At 37.3% G+C, this 17,946-nt stretch overlaps 1 protein-coding gene and 1 pseudogene across 2 annotated transcripts in view; one reads left to right on the forward strand and one right to left on the reverse strand.

The window, feature by feature from the left end:
- ANO2 (anoctamin 2) overlaps positions 1-17,946 on the reverse strand; it is a 337,896-nt gene that overhangs the window by 151,032 nt on the left and 168,918 nt on the right. Inside the window, exons 14-15 of one of the 2 annotated variants that reach the window (XM_063447821.1) lie at positions 16,324-16,398; positions 15,839-15,886 (exon numbers count right to left, since the gene is read on the reverse strand). In XM_063447821.1, the coding sequence (XP_063303891.1) occupies positions 15,839-15,886; positions 16,324-16,398 (123 nt within the window). The remainder of the gene's footprint in view (positions 1-15,838; positions 15,887-16,323; positions 16,399-17,946) is intronic. The other variant, XM_063447820.1, reaches the window with a different exon arrangement.
- Positions 6,126-8,311, forward strand: LOC134602683 (vacuolar protein sorting-associated protein 33A-like; annotated as a pseudogene).

Genomic DNA, 17,946 nt, shown 5'->3' on the forward strand with positions numbered 1-17,946 from the left:
TCTTTGTTGCAGCCTGGGTCCCAAACACACCAGCATCTAGCTCCCAAGACTCTCAGCTGCAAGCATTATGCTGAGGTAGCTCTTTTGGATGGCACACACCGAGTCAGAAATTCTACACTACAAACTCATATTGCGTTCATACAGTGCCCTTGCCAAACAGTCATACTTCTCTTCGCTTATTAGCTCATGCTCTCACAATCCCAGGTGTCTCTTTGATACCTTTAACTCTCTTCTTTGCCCTGCTGCGGCCACCCCCCAAACTAACATTACAGCCAATAGTTTTGCAAGCTACTTTACTGACAAGATTGAACAGCTAAGGAAAGAATGCTCACCACCTTGCCCCTCACTTTCTCAACCACACCTGGATAATGCCTCTCCAACGATTCCGACCTTCTCCCAGGCTACTGAACAAGAGGTGGCTGCGCTTATACTTTCCTCTCGACCCACAGGTATACCCCTTCTTGGTCTCTCCGCTCGGCCTGTGACCTGCTCGCACCCATACGGCCAACTTGCAATTGCAGGACTTCTCGCGGGCGGCTCCTTTCCTATGGAATAGCCTGCCTACCGCCATCAGACTCTCCCCTAGTCTTCAATCGTTTAAGAAGTGCCTTAAAACCCATTTCTTTAGGAAAGCCTAAGGCCTCCCAGACTAACCTCTACCTCACATACATGTCTCTTGCTCTCTCCTAAAGGGCAGCACTCTACTCTCTCCTCCAGCTCTGTTTCACTCCCACCTAATTTTATTGCTATTTCCTGTCCTAATGTGTTTTATACCCAACCTCCTATAGACTGTAAGCTCGTTTGAACCTATCTTTTCTGTAAGTTTTCTTTTAATTGTCCTATTTATAGTTAAATCTCCCCTCTAATAATATTGTAAAGCGCTACGGAATCTGTCGGCTCTATATAAATTGTGATAATAAATAAATAATAAATAACATTATCGCCATAAAAATATATTATTTTTTTTGGGGGGGGAGGGGGGGGGGGGTTACTTGCTACTTCTACTGACATTGTTTTTAGGTGCTCTATAACCTAATAAAGTTTAACGAGCTTTGATTACTAACATACTTTATAGATTTTATTATGGATATTGATATAAATGTATCTAATAAATGTCAACGGTAATTTAACAAAGTTTAGTGCAACACTTTTATTAGTTGCACTTCAAGAGTATTTTTTACTCTTATTATTTTTAATTTATTGTTTTTGCATTTATATTTTAATGTATCTATATAATTCATAAACAAATATGTATCTTCTCTAGTCTGGAGTGTCCTTTTAAGTAATTAAATATCAATATGAGACTCAATGTATAGTTTTCAATTTGGCAGCTTGTAGGGATGTGCATAGGCAAAAACTTTGGTTCGGTTTGGCATTTCCGAAATTCGGGACTTAAGCAATTCTGGACTTCGGCAATTCAGCATTTTGGCACTTCGCTTCGGCACTTCAAAAATTCGGGACGTCGTCAATTCGGACATTCGGAAGCATCTGAATGTTCGAATTGCTGAAATTCGTCCAAATTTAAATTCAGACCGAAAAGAATTGCATGTATCTAGCAGCCTTAAGTTCATCTAACCAGTAAGCTAGCTGCTATCACTGTATAAAATAAAATCATGTTCAAATGTTTTAAATATTAGGTTTTTGTTTTATTCTATGATATTCAAACAAACAAATACTAAGTGTGGGCTCTGTTTGAAAACAAAAAACAAAAAAACATGCTGGATCCATTCATGGTAGAGTGTGAATTGATTTCCTAGTCCCCAGAGTTGTTTAAGTAAACAAAAAAAAAAGGTTAATAAATAAATGTTAAATGTGCTGTGACTCTGTTGCTAGGTTTACAATTGTACTGAATTATATCAGCAACAAACCAACCTACTCTCGTGGAAATCTTGGCATTTTTCGATAGGACACTCATGAAGGACTTGGGATAACAGCTGCAGAATTACAGCATCATTTTTTTTTTCTCCTCTTGTGAAACTCCACATATCGACAAGAGAAATCTCAATTAAGCAAGACATGTTAGTAGAGAGTTGGAAGGAATAAGGGTTACTTTTGATTGCCAGGCATATGGCTAGTCCAACTTTTAATAATTGCATAATGAACTTGCAAAGTAGCCTTGGGTGCAATCAACTTATAATTGTGATGTTCATCCAGGACTTCAAGAAACAAATATACATTCCCAAATGAATCCCGTTTCTTTTAATAGTGCTGCCAATCACTACAATAAAATATTTATAGGAATGACTTAAAGGCTTTTGGTATCCAAAGTTACAGGAGATTAGGGTTTTGGATAAAATGTTTCCAAGCCTAATTTATTAGGCCTGGAAACTGAAGTACAGGTAGAACCATTTAAGGATAAAAGTGTTCTCTTAAAAATTAGTTGCGGCTTATTGCCAAAAATAAAAAAGGAAAGACTCACCTGTCTATCCATCTGTCTATCCTATATATGTATGCATTTTTTAAACAAGTTCCCCAAAGATCGCCATATTTTACTAGTATTTATAGCTTTATAGTCATGAAACTGATAATGTTGGGCAAATTTGTCACCAACATGGAAACATCCCTATTAATGATTTCTGAACCAGTTTTGGAGAGAGAGAGAGATTTGTTTAAAAAAAAAAAAAGAAGAAATGAACAGACACTCGTAAAGAGGAGCTCAGGAACATGATGGGAATTTATATATTTTGAGATAAAAAAAAAATATGAAATGTTAGTGGAAAATCTAATCAAAAATATATCGTAAAAGTTGATGAACTGCTTTTAAAATACACATCTGGATTACTTTTTTTTTTAATTATTACAATTTCTGTTAGTTCAAGTTGGACCTTGATTTAACATTGTTGGATAAACTTCCCAAATGATTCAAACATTTTTGGATAAACTTTTAAAATTATCTAATATTAGGGCGCACATTTTAAATGTCATTTATTTATTTTTTTTTGTATATTCAATATTTTTTTTTATATAGGGTATATTTGTTTATCTTTTACTAAGTTGAAAAATATTTGTTAAGGTTTATCAAAAAATATGAAATCATTAAAAATAAATCTGAAATATAGGTCAAAATAGTTAAGCTGGAAAAAACTGAATTGGAGTGTAACTTGCTGTCATGTTTAGTAAGTTACTATCCTATCCTAAAATGCTAGATCAACTTTTTGAAAAGCTTTACTTTCTCCTTATTTTGTCTATGAACCATATCCTAAGGTGAGATTGTTTAGGATTCCTGGAACCTCCATATCCTTAAGTTACTGAAAGTATAACAACTCCCATGGACCCAATGAAGTGGGCAATGATGACTTGAATGGGAAAAGTGTGTATTCAAAACTACAGGATGTTTCAGAAATCAGTGATTGATGCCATATTGAAAGATATTCAAAGATGTTTGTTTACTAAAGGGAATTGCAACTCAATAGCTTGGAAGTTGTCTGCTACAAATAAACCATAAAATAGATGAGTTGAAGGCATGAATGAATTTCCCTTAAAGCCAGATATATATTTTTAAAATATATATCCATTGGGAATTTGATCTGCCATCTGTTAAGTACCGTATATACTCGAGTATAAGCCGAGTTTTTCAGCAAATTTTTTGTGCTGAAAAACCCCAACTCGGCTTATAATCGAGTCAATAGTCTGTATTATGGCAATTTGCATTGCCATAATACAGACAGGGGCTGCAGAGATGTTACTTACCTGTCCTGCAGCTCCTGTCAGCTCCCTTCTCCTGCGCGCCGTCCGTTCAGCACCTCGGTCAGCTTCCAGTGTAAATCTCGCGAGAGCCGCGGCTCTCGCGAGACTTACAGTGTGAGCTCACAGAAGAGCTGAACGGACGGCGCGGAGGAGGAGAGAGCTGACAGGAGCTGCAGGACAGGTAAGTAACATCTCTGCAGCCCCCACAGCCCCCACTGAACTACCAGAGAAGGAGAGCCCCCCTCCCTGGCCAGCTAGCAAGCAGGGAGGGGGGACGAAAATAATTATAAATAATAATAAAATATAAATAATAAAGTAATATTAAAAATAATAAAATAAAAAATAATAATAACAAAAATATTAATTAAAAAAAAATTATTAAAATAATTTAAAAAAATTAAAATAAAAATGCCCACCCCCCACCAAGGCTCTGCAACACACACACTGCATCACACACACTGCATTCATATACACACATACTGCACTCATACACACACACTGCATTCATACACACACACACTGCACTCATACACACACACACTGCACTTATACACACACACTGCACTCATATACACGCACTGCACTCATATACACACACTGCACTCATACACACGCACTGCACTCATACACATGCACTGCACTCATACACGCACTCATACACACACACTGCATTCATACACACACTGCACTCATGCACACACACTGCACTCATACACACACTGCACTCATACACACACTGCACTCATACACACACACTGCACTCATACACACACACTGCACTCATATACACATACTGCATTCAGTATATACACACACACTGTAAATAAATATTCAAGATAATTTTTTTAGGATCTAATTTTATTTAGAAATTTACCAGTAGCTGCTGTATATAAGGTAAGTGCTAATTAGACACATTGTGTGTGTACGTGTCTAAACGTTGCATGCTTTGCATTCGTTTGTGCAGACTGTATCTTTTCAGCCTTAAAAATATCAATTTCTGGGGGGCAGGGCCCGACCGCCATGCTGAGAGGTCGCACACAAGGCGAGCTCCTGCAGAAAAATTACCTTAAAGCTTGCAAAACACACAAAACTACCGGTACTTATCTGCAGTCTGGAAGCAACGGTCCTACGGGCAAAGAGGGGCTGGTGCTGATGCCAACCTGACCACAAGCGATTTGACCTCGGAAAAGGCACGTCGGCACCGCCACATCTGGGGCCTACCCGGGCGGTGAGTGAGGTGGACGGCCGCCACCCCGCTATTCTGCCCTGCGATTTCCTCTTGGATCTCTGCTGCCACATGGTAGGGGCCCCGTATCCCCCCCTTTGGACGGGTGGGGGTCATTCCGGTCCCAGGAGACTGTTCCCGCAACCCCAGGCGCCTGCAGCGAGGTAGACCCTTCATTTCCAAAATGGCGGTATTGGTGGGCAAAACCGAAATGGCGGCAAAGCCAGAAACCATGAAGGTCAGCTGACTGAAACTATCGGGGAAGCACGGACGGAGGTGAGGCAGAGGGGTTGCCCAACACAAATGCACCTAAGCTTATCGACCTTCAAGCGTGCTGGAATCACGGATCTAGCGGCGACGAACAGCCGGAGTCTGCTCCCGACCCCACACCATGCAACACTGCCAACTCTGCCGCCCAGACAGACACTCCTGCGCTCCAACTAGCTCCCGTGGAGGAATGGGCAGCAGCAAGGGAATAAACACACTCACCCCTCTCACCAAGCGATATAATGGACTCATCCTTATTATGCTGGACCCACTCTTGTTAAGCCAAAGGCTTGGTAGATTGGGGGTCAGACAAGCATGAACTGTCTGTGGGAATACCCCGGGGACATACCCCGGGGACTGTGCTGTGGATCGTGGGGATAGCTCCGGTCCCTCCTGTCTTCTATAATAAGTAAAGATGACCTCTTCACACTCTGAGCAGCTATCACTATGGGCACGGTTCATGATTTCTTCTTCTTCCTTTATCTTTATCTTTTTCCTCTCACCATTATTTCTCACATTTTGTCTTATACTAATGTAGCTTTGCACTAAGTCTCCCATGCTGTACATCACACTCATATATGCAAATCCTGCCAACGAGACTAGTTCTCCATAATGTGAGCCTTAATGCTATACTTAATCAATGTTATCACACATCAGACCTGTCGCTGGTATATAAATTGTGTATCTCTCACTTATGCACCAACAAGCCCGATAGTGCTGTAATATGAAGTATGGTCTAACATGTTTGAGCCCTATTATTAAGCATCCTGTTTTAAAGATCCAAGGCGACGTTAATGCATAATGGTGTAAACGTTAATAATTAATCTTTCGCGAGACTAAGCTTGAATTATGTTACTCTTAGGTTTAAAATCGCATCTCTTATTTTGACATAACTGTTACAACTCTGATATCAATATAAAAAGAATGTGCTGTCAAATCGCATGCCATGTCAACTCCACTGTACCTAATTGGCCTGCTAATGCCACTATGGCATCGGAAGGCAAAATGTTAACTGTATAAACATGCACAAGAAAAATAAAGAATTAAAAAAAATATATATATCAATTTATGTTGCCCGTCTAGCTAATTTTTAGGAACGAAAGCAAGGCTATCACATTGGAAGGTCCAAATGGAGGTAAGTTCCATGGAAGTTAAGTGGGCAGACCATCTTGCATGGGTGCAGGTCACTGTAATTGCTCCTTCTTGATCCATCATTCAGTGAATGACTCAGAGCATTACCATGGCAATCATTAGGAAATGCCAGGACTACAATGGGGCTGACAGTGGTCTGTGCCTCTTTACCCTGTTTATAGCAAAGTGATGCAAAGCTACATAGGTAGATAATTTGATCTCCATACTACATTGTGGAGACACAGTATCCTCTGCATATTCTTTGTGGAGGGGAGACACAGTATGACTTGAATGGGAAATATCACTCTGCATACCTTTTACCCATGAAATGTGTCCACGCTAGGTTACCACTGCTTGCTTGCCACTAAAGCTGAGACAATCCTGTCGCTATGTTCCTAAGTAGTAGGCACGCACCTAATTATAGAGTGTAATGCTGTGAGTATCAGTTAACTAGGGAAGATTTATCACTCAGATACAGCATGAGCAGGCCACAAGAAGACATATCCTATACTGAGATGTCACATTCCATATCCTATACTGAGATTACTGTCTTTCTGTGCTAAACACAGCAATATAGCTTTCATGTGTTTCCTGTTTACCAACTCTTCTCGGGTTGGCTGTCCTCAGTTGGCTCAGATGGCCGTGCTTTCTGGTACCTGGAACAGACAGTGAGTCTGCCTAAACATCACATCTTTTCTGCTGCCCTTCTTCCTATCATGTGATATGGGGATCAGATCTATGACTTCTGCGGTCAATAAATGATTAAAGATGGTAGCTCATGTGACCAGGTAAACGTCAGTGTCTTGAGAGAGGTTTTGTGTATTGAGCTACTGGAGTTTTGGGATAAAAGCACGGGGTGTATGGCAATTGTTTATGATAATTATCTAACATGGTCCTTTGGAATTGTAGCATAGTATTCCCTAAAGGAACATTATCTAAAGGAAAATTCCCTAAAGGAAAATTAAGTTGAAAAATGTTTACATTAAAAGAGGGGCCTTTGCCTTCATCTGATGTAACATTTGAATTTAAATTTGAGTTAATAGACATAATGGATATGTAGAAAAAAAACAGACAGAGGGAAGAAAAAGGTTGCTTTCCACAGAGAGTTTTTTTTATAGCTTGTTTCCCTTGTCCCTCATTGAAGTCTGGTTTGTGAGCAGAAACTCAAAAATCTGGATGACAGTCATTCCATAATTGAGAAGAATACCTCATGAAGTTAATTGCGTTTCATGGCGATCTATTGTTAATGGAATCTGAAGTACATTCAAGGAATGCTACCTGGAGAACAATTACACCACTTTTTACCATACAGATAAATAACTAACCACATTACCTTAAAAGGAGCCATTTAACAGATTTCTGGTAAGGTATAATGTGGTATGCATGTAGCAAACATGATGGTCAAGATGAAGAGAGAGCTGGTTGGCAGAACCAGATAACCCCTGTGTTTGACACTGTCTTGCTACTTAACCAGAAAGTGGATCTACTGATATATCTAGCAACACAGTTTACATTATACTGTCTTACTGATACAATCTATGGAATTCACAATAGTCATGTGAAACTACTATCTGAAAAGTTTGTTCCTAAAAAGCAGTATAAGGAAGGGAAATACCTCTCTACAAAACCAAAGAAACTGCTGCTAAACATGGCTGTCAGAGAGCTGTACACAGAGATCTGATATAAAAGCATCAATGCTGTGGGTTCGGTGCTGAGTAAGAAAGAAAATGTAAACATTCAATTTTTGAGCGAAAGCATGATGCAAAAATGGTGGAAGATCAAACAGTTTTTGTCATGGTAACTCCACATGCAAGCAAAAAGAGAAAACCTATAGCAGAACTGAATAAGGACATAACAACATCAGAAACCTTTTTTGGTCATTTGCCAGTGGAACAAAAATGCATGTTTGGGTTTGACATAGATAAGATAAATCCATACACAGAGTATTATATTTCTAAGGAAGACCCATTAATAAAGAGTTTACAATTAGTCTGCATGTAGTTAGTGTACAAAATGGGCCTGAACCCAAAAGTGCTAGACTATAACAAAAAAGGGTTTTTGCAAGTCCTGTGTTTAATAACATATACTGACTTTACACAATCTTGAAAAGGTGGACCTTTTAAAAATCTAGATCCCTTAATTATACAGCAATCAAGAGGACATTGAGCCTTGGATGGATGAAGTCAATGAGCAGAATTTCAGTGTCCGACTGAAATAGGTACTAGTTCATTCATGGTGGAAGGGCTTTCAAGAAGTACTCAAAATCCTCCCTGAACTCAGTTTGAAGAACAGCAACCCCTGCCTGCCTGATTAGTAAAAGCAAAATGTGAATAATGAGAGATATTTCCCTTGATAAAGTTAAATTTCTGTTCCATGTTTCCTGTCTTTGTTTTAAGAATTATGAACAGAGTATATAATAAGCACAACCAAGCTGATTGGTAGTAAAACTGAGGGAGAAGTTCTAGTTGCCCCACTTGGAAGCTGTAATTATTACTTAAAATAAAATTAAACCCGGATTGTTTAATAAGACTTGTTATGTATTTACCAGATATTTTGGAAAAATCAAATGCAGTGTCTATTGCCCAACTCAGGAATTTGTCATCTGCACTCAGTTATATTTCAGTGACAAGACTCCTCCGATACAAGACCAAGGCTGGCAACAAACTCTAGGCTGTTTTAAGCATCATGGAAGCACGGAACATTTTTATAGTGAATTCTCTTATTTATAAAGAGTATACCTGAAAGTTGGCTTTATTTAACTTTTTTAGGTTTTCAACATTTACAATTTCATAAAAATGTAATGAATAAACAGAAACAGCATCTGAATCTGTAAACAAGAAGTTGTTATACTATGGGGTAAGTTATTAACCTGTAGGAATACGCCTTTGATAACTTTCAGTAATCACTACTAGAAAACATACATTCAAAGCACATAACAATATAGTAGACACTCTGGAATCAGCAAAGCTTCGTAGAATGTTCCTATTCCATCTCGTGTAATTTCCTTCATTAATAAAAAAGGACGGTCAAGAAAATGAACATGTGTATAATCAGTGTACGCAAAGTCTGTCTGCTTATCCACTAAAAAATCACATAGAAAGATTGGAGAAAAATTGCATGAAAGTGTCTTACACTTTTTTTTTTTGTTTCTACACAACCTAGAATTAAAAATCCAACTGAAAGCTTTGCTAAATGAGAGAACCGTTTCCATTTTGGTTATTTGACCTTGACTTTGAATTCACACTTTAGTAAATGGTCCTGTAAATATTTAACTAAGGAAAACCAGATGGTGTTCCATCAGAACTCATCACCTCGGTTCTATAAAATCTTGAAGGCCTCCCCAGAGCATTGTGATCCATGCCACACTTTCCTGTTATTTTTATTTCCTCAACATTTTCTCCTCTTTATACTAGTTTCCTTCTTCTCTTGTCTGTTGACCCTCTATCCGATTCCTTTCTGCTTCTTCCCCTTTTCTCTTTCTCCTTTCTATTACATGACATTTAACAATAGCTAAAAAAAACTGTAGTTGGATATTAACTCTCTTATGATTGGAATATATGCTGGAAGATGATTTGTGAAACATTTTTTACTTTCAGCAACACCTCTTGTACTGCATACTGTATATTTGTCTTAATATTTCATATGCATGACTCTCATTTGAGTTATAGCAAACTATAAAAAAAGAAAACAAGTCTCTAGGTATCTACAAATTCTAGAGGCAAACCATAGCAGAGGTCCCTCCAAGTTAAGGAAGCTGTGTCAGCACCCGTACACAATGGCAATACCTTCATTCTAATAAATTGGTTACCCTCTGGACCCAGGTGATACATGAAATATGTCTATGTCATTGATTCCTATGTGACAGACTAGTTTGCTGATGTCACTGAATAGACAGAGACAGGTCTATGACATGTATCTCTATAAAAAATATCTGAGCAAGAAACCATGGCATCCCGAAAGCCAGCATTTATCTGTCCTTCGTAAAACATTTTGGGAGAATCAAAAGGATAGTGTAGGGATGGCAACAAGAAATTAATAAATAGACAAATTAGTATATGATTGTTATGCATCCCTCTATGGACAAGTGTAAATGTATTGTATACCAGAGTGAGAAGATAATCTACAGTTAACTTTAATTTCTTCTTCAATGGTGACTAATTAACAATGTGGTCATAATGATCACTAAGGATCACTGCTAAAGAAAGATATTTTTTTATGTATTGTGTTGTTGTATTTTTTTATTTTTAAGTACCTCATTTATATATATCTGCAAGTTGGCTGAGCTATAAATTTTATTTATTTACAAATGTGCAGTGCTTATAAACAATGGTTCTGCCTGGTCTGACTTTCTTTATTGTCTGTATAAGAATGGGAAAGGTCGCACAAAATCCGGGACAAGTACCGAGAGGTGGTTTAGCTCTAACCCCAGCATTGGATTCTGCCCCATTCAAGAAGGATTTCAGAATGAAAAATGAAACCCCTTTATGGACCAGCTAAATGCTGGACTACATGGATAATTTGACACATTTAAACACACAATGCAAAAGAGAGCTCACTAATGTATTTCTTTTAATCAAGGCACTACTTGTGTTTATACGCTCAAAAGGCTGTTGAGAGTTATACCAAATATTTGGGTTTTTGTATAAAATGCATCTCTTTAATCAATTCATTTCACTTTATGTGGTGACTTTTATTACTGTAAATAAATTACGTAGAAGACATTAATTATTTGAAAGGCCATGCCTTTATAGTTAAGCACAAAAAGGTTGTTAGTCAAAATATCCCAACAATATGCCGGTGGTCTCTACAGACCAGATCTGTATATTTGTGAGCTTTGGTAAATTGTTTTCACAGAGTCCAGCCACGGCTGAACACTTCCTACTATAAATAATCAGCATTTGAGGAAGTTATCTGAACCCCAAACCTTTCAAATAATTCAATGTAATTGAAAGCCTCCTCCCAAGCTAGTTCCCTATTAGCATGCAGCTCTGTATTTGTTTATGTATTTGTTTCTGCTTGCGTGTGTGCAATGATATTACCACACAAATGCACACATGCACAGGGAACTTTGAATAACAAGAGAAAAGAATATGTTTTGGAACGACATCTTTGTCACATGCCCACACTCTGATCTGGTACTACAGGCATTACATAGGTGTTTCTATCTTATTTGAACTTTATAAGACCACATCTGTCTGAAAGAAAGTTGTTTTTATTTTCTGTAAGCACATATTGCGCATGATCTAGATGTATCTGTTGATATATGAGTTGCATCAATGCACATGATCAAAATGCACCATCATGGTGTCGTACAAACTTACAGGAAATGGCAATTCCCAGAGGCACTAAATAGACATATCACAGAGCCTTAACATTATTAAAGATAGAGACAAAGTCATTAATAGCCAAGGTCAGGATAATAGAAATAGGGATAAATGAATAAACAAGCACGGCCATGATTCCAGAAATACTCACAGTCAGAAACAAGTGGGTCAGGATACCAGAAATACACAAAGTTAAATACAAACCATGGTCAATATCAGAATATCAAGAAAGATTTACTATAAGCACTAAATGTGTATCAAGGCAGCAACCATGTTAGGGCACTGAATAAGGGCCCCAAATAAGCATTATATATGCATACACATGGTCTAATTGGACCACATCATCTCTACAACTCCAAAATGAATGATAATGGGGTCGCCTAGGTTACACAGTCATTTTAAGGGCGGATGTGACCTCATATAAGGATGCAGCATTAAAGTGGACAGCGTATAACTTAATGCAGGGAAGCAGCATGTCAGTATTTGGTCCGCGTTAACCTGGAGGAGTAGCTGTTTGCTGGCGCCGAATGGTAAGTATAGTGCAATTTGCTATTTCCCTTTTAAGGTCACGTGGATACGTAGAGCATTTGGTTTGCCTGACCTGAGGAGGGGATCAGCGTGGACGTTTGGATCGCATGGCATATGGAGCAGGTAAGTTTGTTACACATGATGAACTTTACTTGCTCCTCAATAATCTCGCTATTGCATCTGCTTTCATCTCCACTTTGGACTATCCATTACACATCCAAAAAATTGCATCACACTTGAATTTGTCCACCTCATGTTTCCATGTTCACCATGCTAATCTCTTGGGCAATACCCCCTTTCTCTATTATACTCTACTCACCTTGAGAACACAAAAACCTCTACCACACATTGATCATCTCTCCTACCCCTCACTCATGTGAACATTTCTCCTCCCTGAACACTAATCTGACCTCATCCTATACTCTTTAAGGAACACTCCAGGCACCATAACCTGTACTGCTTGCTGTAGTTGTTATGGTGCAAGGAGTTCCTTGATGCCCCCTTATCGTAAGGAGTCAAACTGTCCACTGGGCAGACAGCAGATAAAGTGGTTATGGTACCTACAGTGTTCATTTAATCCCCTTACCATCTCATGGTACTGCATCAAAACTTTGCATTAATTTTCCTAAAGAAAATGAAACATATTAAAACACTCTTCCGTACCCATTCCAATTTAATGTTGCTCATCTCTCATTATTTACTGTTAACACTAGTATTTCTGATAACGATGCCCACACAAAAAATATTATCACACCAGAGTCACACATTTCCTTTGATGCATATAATCAACTTTGCTTGCTTTTTAAACATTCATTTTTCGGTGACTGCTTTCTCGACTCCTTCAACTTCATGTCATCTATCAACTCTTAAAAAGTCACCCCAAATCTGGCCCTCACTTCTCCTAAACTATCACCCACCTCTACTAAAGTATCACCCACAATCTTGCTTCTATAATGTCTATTTAACAAAAAATTGCACCCATCATGGCCAATCACCCACATTCTCAAACAACATCGTCATTGCTATCGTCAATCCATATTCATTGATCTCACCCTGTCTTTAAGACAAATTATCATTTTATTCTTGCCTTACTTTTGATCCACAAATTCTGCCCTTTAGTCCTATATTTCTAACCATTCAAACACCGCACTTCCTCTTTTATTTCTACATGATACACCTCTCCGACTGTGGCTCTCCTTGTGGTTTCAAAACACATTAGTTTGCTAAGGATATCTTGATCTTCTTATCTTGCCCCTTTTCACTCTTTTTCATCTTCTTCTGCTTTCTTGCAAATCCCCCTGGATCTGTTGACACTTCCTTCAAATAAGCTATACTTTTTGTCCTTCTTCAACATTATCCACCCCTCTTATTAAATTCAAAACTTGATTAACAAAATTTTCACTTTCACTTTTATCAGCAGAGCAAGAATCTTTATCAACAGGTGAGACATGTCCACCTTGAAACGCAATCCAGAGATACTAACAAGATATTTTTTGCATAATCCATGTTTAGATTACCCTTTAGATTTAGAAAAACTTATGAATATGCAAAGGAGCATATCACACAATATAAGTGACATCCCCTAAGAATAAACAAAAGTTTCTGCCACATGAGGTCAATGATCTAGCATCTAGCTTCTACCATAGGAAGCTAGTGACCTGCTGCTGTAAAGAGCATTTGGGGGTTGGTGAAAAAAATAACCATCAGTTGCTTTATGCTATTTGATTTGCTACTATAAATTTAATTTATTGAATGATCTTATTCAATGAAAAGAATATAAAAATATTCAATGCTTTAGAGTAGAGAAAGCTCATATCAAGCAGCAAGGGCTCAACTTAATTTAAAACTTACATTATATATTTTACCAGATGTACTGTATGTGATTATTGAATGAATTTAAAGGCTGGCATTTAGCATGATTAACTTTGGGGAAAATAATGTCTGGTCTATATTATGTTTGTAACACTTTCTTCATCACTATTCTCTAATGTGATGCAAAAGTATATTGGCAGGTTATTTCCCATGACTGTAACTTCATCATAAAAAAAAGTGGTTCATAGCCTGTTAATTGTATGAATAGTTGAACACGCATTTATACGATGCACATTACAAATCTCCATGTCACTTGTCACTCCCCTTAGAGCCTAATCCTATTTTTAGTGGGGGGTGTAATTTGGCGATATTGATACATAGATAATACCTAAATTGTTGTCAACATTCCTCTTGGGTAAAAATGTTACACTTCTGCACATGTCTGGAAATGGTTTGTGTCCCACACTGATGACATTATATTGAATCAATGCTGATTGCTGGAAGGAGTTAGCAGATGTCCTTCTGGATCATAAAAGAAATCTGAGAAGACTTTTCTCTTTTTAACTACACCCTCATTTAATTCTTGGCCATTAGAACCATGTATCATTGAAAAATAACCTCAATGTAAAAGAATTTAGTAGTAAAATTCTTGGATAAACAGATATACGCATGTGTGTGATTGAAGACCGGATTTATCTAGTAACATTATACTCAATTTATGACTAACAGTCCCAGAATTATTATTTTTTAAAACAGATTTTCTGTTCTTTCAAGTACAATCATTGTTTAAGATCTCAGAGGGTTTTGCGCTAATCTCATTAAACTGCTAGTCACCATACTAAAGTACAATTTAGAGGGATAAGTAAATGTGAGCAGTTGTCAGAACCATGGAATAATGTTTTTTGGAATGTGAATTTTTCCACATAAAATAGGGGTGTTAAACTAACGTTTCAAAAAATTTCTTCACTTATTGTTTGTGTTTAGAACCATTTTATCCCATGGAGTGGATCTAACCAGGATAAACAGTCACTCTCCAAATGGTTCAGGTGTGATTGATAACCCCACCGCCCAAAAATGCATGACCTCTAAATGTTGGACCCTGGGTGATTCTTGAAGGAAATGGTACATTTTGTAACAGTCATTTAACAACAGAATAATAATTATTTAAAATGCAGTTAAAATAAAATCAGACATAATGAAGACAATTATAATATTTAACAGAGGTTGAGGTGGTGAACTTCCTCTGATTTATTTGGTGTTGAATAGATAAGTTGTGCCCTGGCCTCAAAATTCTCGTACTCTGCCCTTTTAATTTTTGTTATAATATCCTAACATCCTATACCTGACTCAGCTATACTAAAGCTGCAAGAATTAACAAATAAAAAGCAGAGAAGAACGCAATGAGACCAAAATCCAACTTGAACAGTTCCATCATAGACTAACAGGGACTTCATGTCTCACAAATGAAATTAAGTACAGGTAGTATGGAAGTAGTAGTGGACCTCAAAATACTTATGTCACTCTTGCCCTTACCACTCATACCAATGATCATACCTTAACTCTGGCTAATAGGCAGTTTATAGTTATAACTACACAGTTTTGATAATTTACCTAGATACATGTGATGTCATTGTACATAATATGGTGATATTTGAGAAATAGTTAAAGGTATACATCGTGCTTAAGCAAATACAATTTCTATCGCACATTTTAAAACTTGCACTTTTTTTGAAATATTTAGAAAGGTACAACGAATTAAGAGGAAAAAAGCTAATATGGGTAATTTATTCTTACATGTTTTGCTAATTGAGCTAAAAACTATATTTAATGCTAAAATAGAGGGAGCTAATACTAGAGTGATGACCTGCTTCTCTGCTTGTGTCCATATTCGCAAAACTGTCAAATTGTTCTTCTTTAGCAGCAGAAAAAGAGAATATCCATAGTGTTAGCATCTAAACCACATGTAATGTAATATGCTATTCCTTAACTACCCATGTACAAGGATGTACTCCTGCACTGATTAAAGGTATTCATCTTTGGTGCCTTATGTTTCTGAATATTTGCATTGTATCTTGGTAACCTCAAGCGTTGACATGTATGGTTACTAGGCTCAAGTGTACACGCCATACTGCATGTAAAACCAGCACTGTCCACAAGAACTAATCATTAAGACAAACAGAGACATGCATCTTCCACTGCTGTTTATGCTCACCAGGAAAACTTGTTTTAATTATATTGTTATTGTAATGTTTGTAAAGCTATACTCTTTGCTCTTCTGAATTAGATCAAAAACTACAACCAACTTGTGATTCTATGAACTCATTTATAATGGGAAAAAAATAGACATACCCCATCCTTGCCACTGTTCTTAGATTTTTCTTTCATTAACAGCAGTTTTGTTTCGTATTCAGGTCTTGGATGTTCCTACAGAAGAAAATACAAGCGGCAAGAAAATTTTAACAACTGTGCATTTGTCACTAACAAACGTCAAAAACACCCATCAACAGAAGACAATACATTGAGGCACAGGTCAGTATCTGTGACATAGCCACAAGACACAATAAAACACAGTCACTAGAATTGGAGGGATCAAACACTTGAGGACACTCAAAGGTCTAACAAAAGGAAAAGCGAATCAAACCTTTATACGCTCCTTGGTGCATATTTGATGATGAAAAAGGAAAGAAAATAGATTATAAATATACGCCACGTAGGGAAAAATATTTTCACAGAAGCCACAAGGATTAGTTGGTGTGTCATCAATACACAAACAGAGGATTGAATGTAAGGTTCATGCCATTTTCTGTTGGAAGTAGTGTACCCTGTACATTTATTTAGCTTGAAATCTTTAATAAAATTTTCTTTATATTTTGCATTAGTTAAAAAAATAAAATGTTTATATTGTAAGCACTTATCTTAAACACATTATTAGATGTTTATCCTCTACCTGTTTGAAAGTGAAAGTGTAGCAACACCCTAAGTTTGAGCAGGGCTACCTTTTCAGTACAGTGAATCATCTGAGATCAGTGATCTGTAACTGAACATTGTACAAAGAGACATTCTAGGGTAAAATAGTACATCTGGATAACACTGATGAGAATGAATGGAATGTTCCTCCCAAAGATTGCCCAATATTTATCCCCAGTGTTTTTAAAATGTATTCCAACAGTATGCCACTAGTATCAACTTTAGTCCTCCATAAATCATTTACTCAAAAAACAAGTTCCCTTCCTAAAACCCATCTAGTTATTTAGGTAGTGCCATATCTTTAGAAACACTACTTTAAAATTGCAGTACGATTGTTAACTAACAGTTAAACGCCAATAGGGGGAAGTGAAGAAACAAAAATCATTTGTGACTGAAATCATAAACAAAGTTAAAGGGGAAGGAGTTGACAGCAATAAAAACATTGTGGAATAAAATGGAAAGGGAAATGCTATGGACACAAATGCTGAAACGAAAACGAAAGGATAATGGTATCAGAAGCAGATGGCTAAGATAATGACATGGTGAGGTGACACAGAAAGGAAAATGCCATGGACAATAACAGTGAAAGGAACAAATATTGTAAAGGGGCAAGAGATGGTATAGAATATGACAAGGTGCAGTTAAATAGAAAGGATAATTATATGGAGAATTGAATTGAAAGGATATTGACGAGCAGAATGGAAATTTAAATGATAATAACCTTGAGGATGACACTGAAAGGATAATGGCATGCTCAATACAATTCTGTGTATAATGACATAGAGGAAGGATGTGGAAATGATAATGACACATGATGTTTGTATAAACAATAATTGCATGTCTTGAAGATAATAACGTGGGGAAAGGCAATGGGAATATTAATGACGTGGAGGCAATGCAAAATCTATTAGACAAAGCTGTAATATGTGTGGTGGTGCTAACCCATGGCAGCCATTGCGTTGTTGATGATCTTTAAATAAAAGTACCATAATCTATAGACAGTCA

This window comes from Pelobates fuscus, chromosome 3, assembly GCF_036172605.1.
Source record: "Pelobates fuscus isolate aPelFus1 chromosome 3, aPelFus1.pri, whole genome shotgun sequence".
In the NCBI taxonomy this organism is placed as follows: Eukaryota; Metazoa; Chordata; class Amphibia; order Anura; family Pelobatidae; genus Pelobates; species Pelobates fuscus.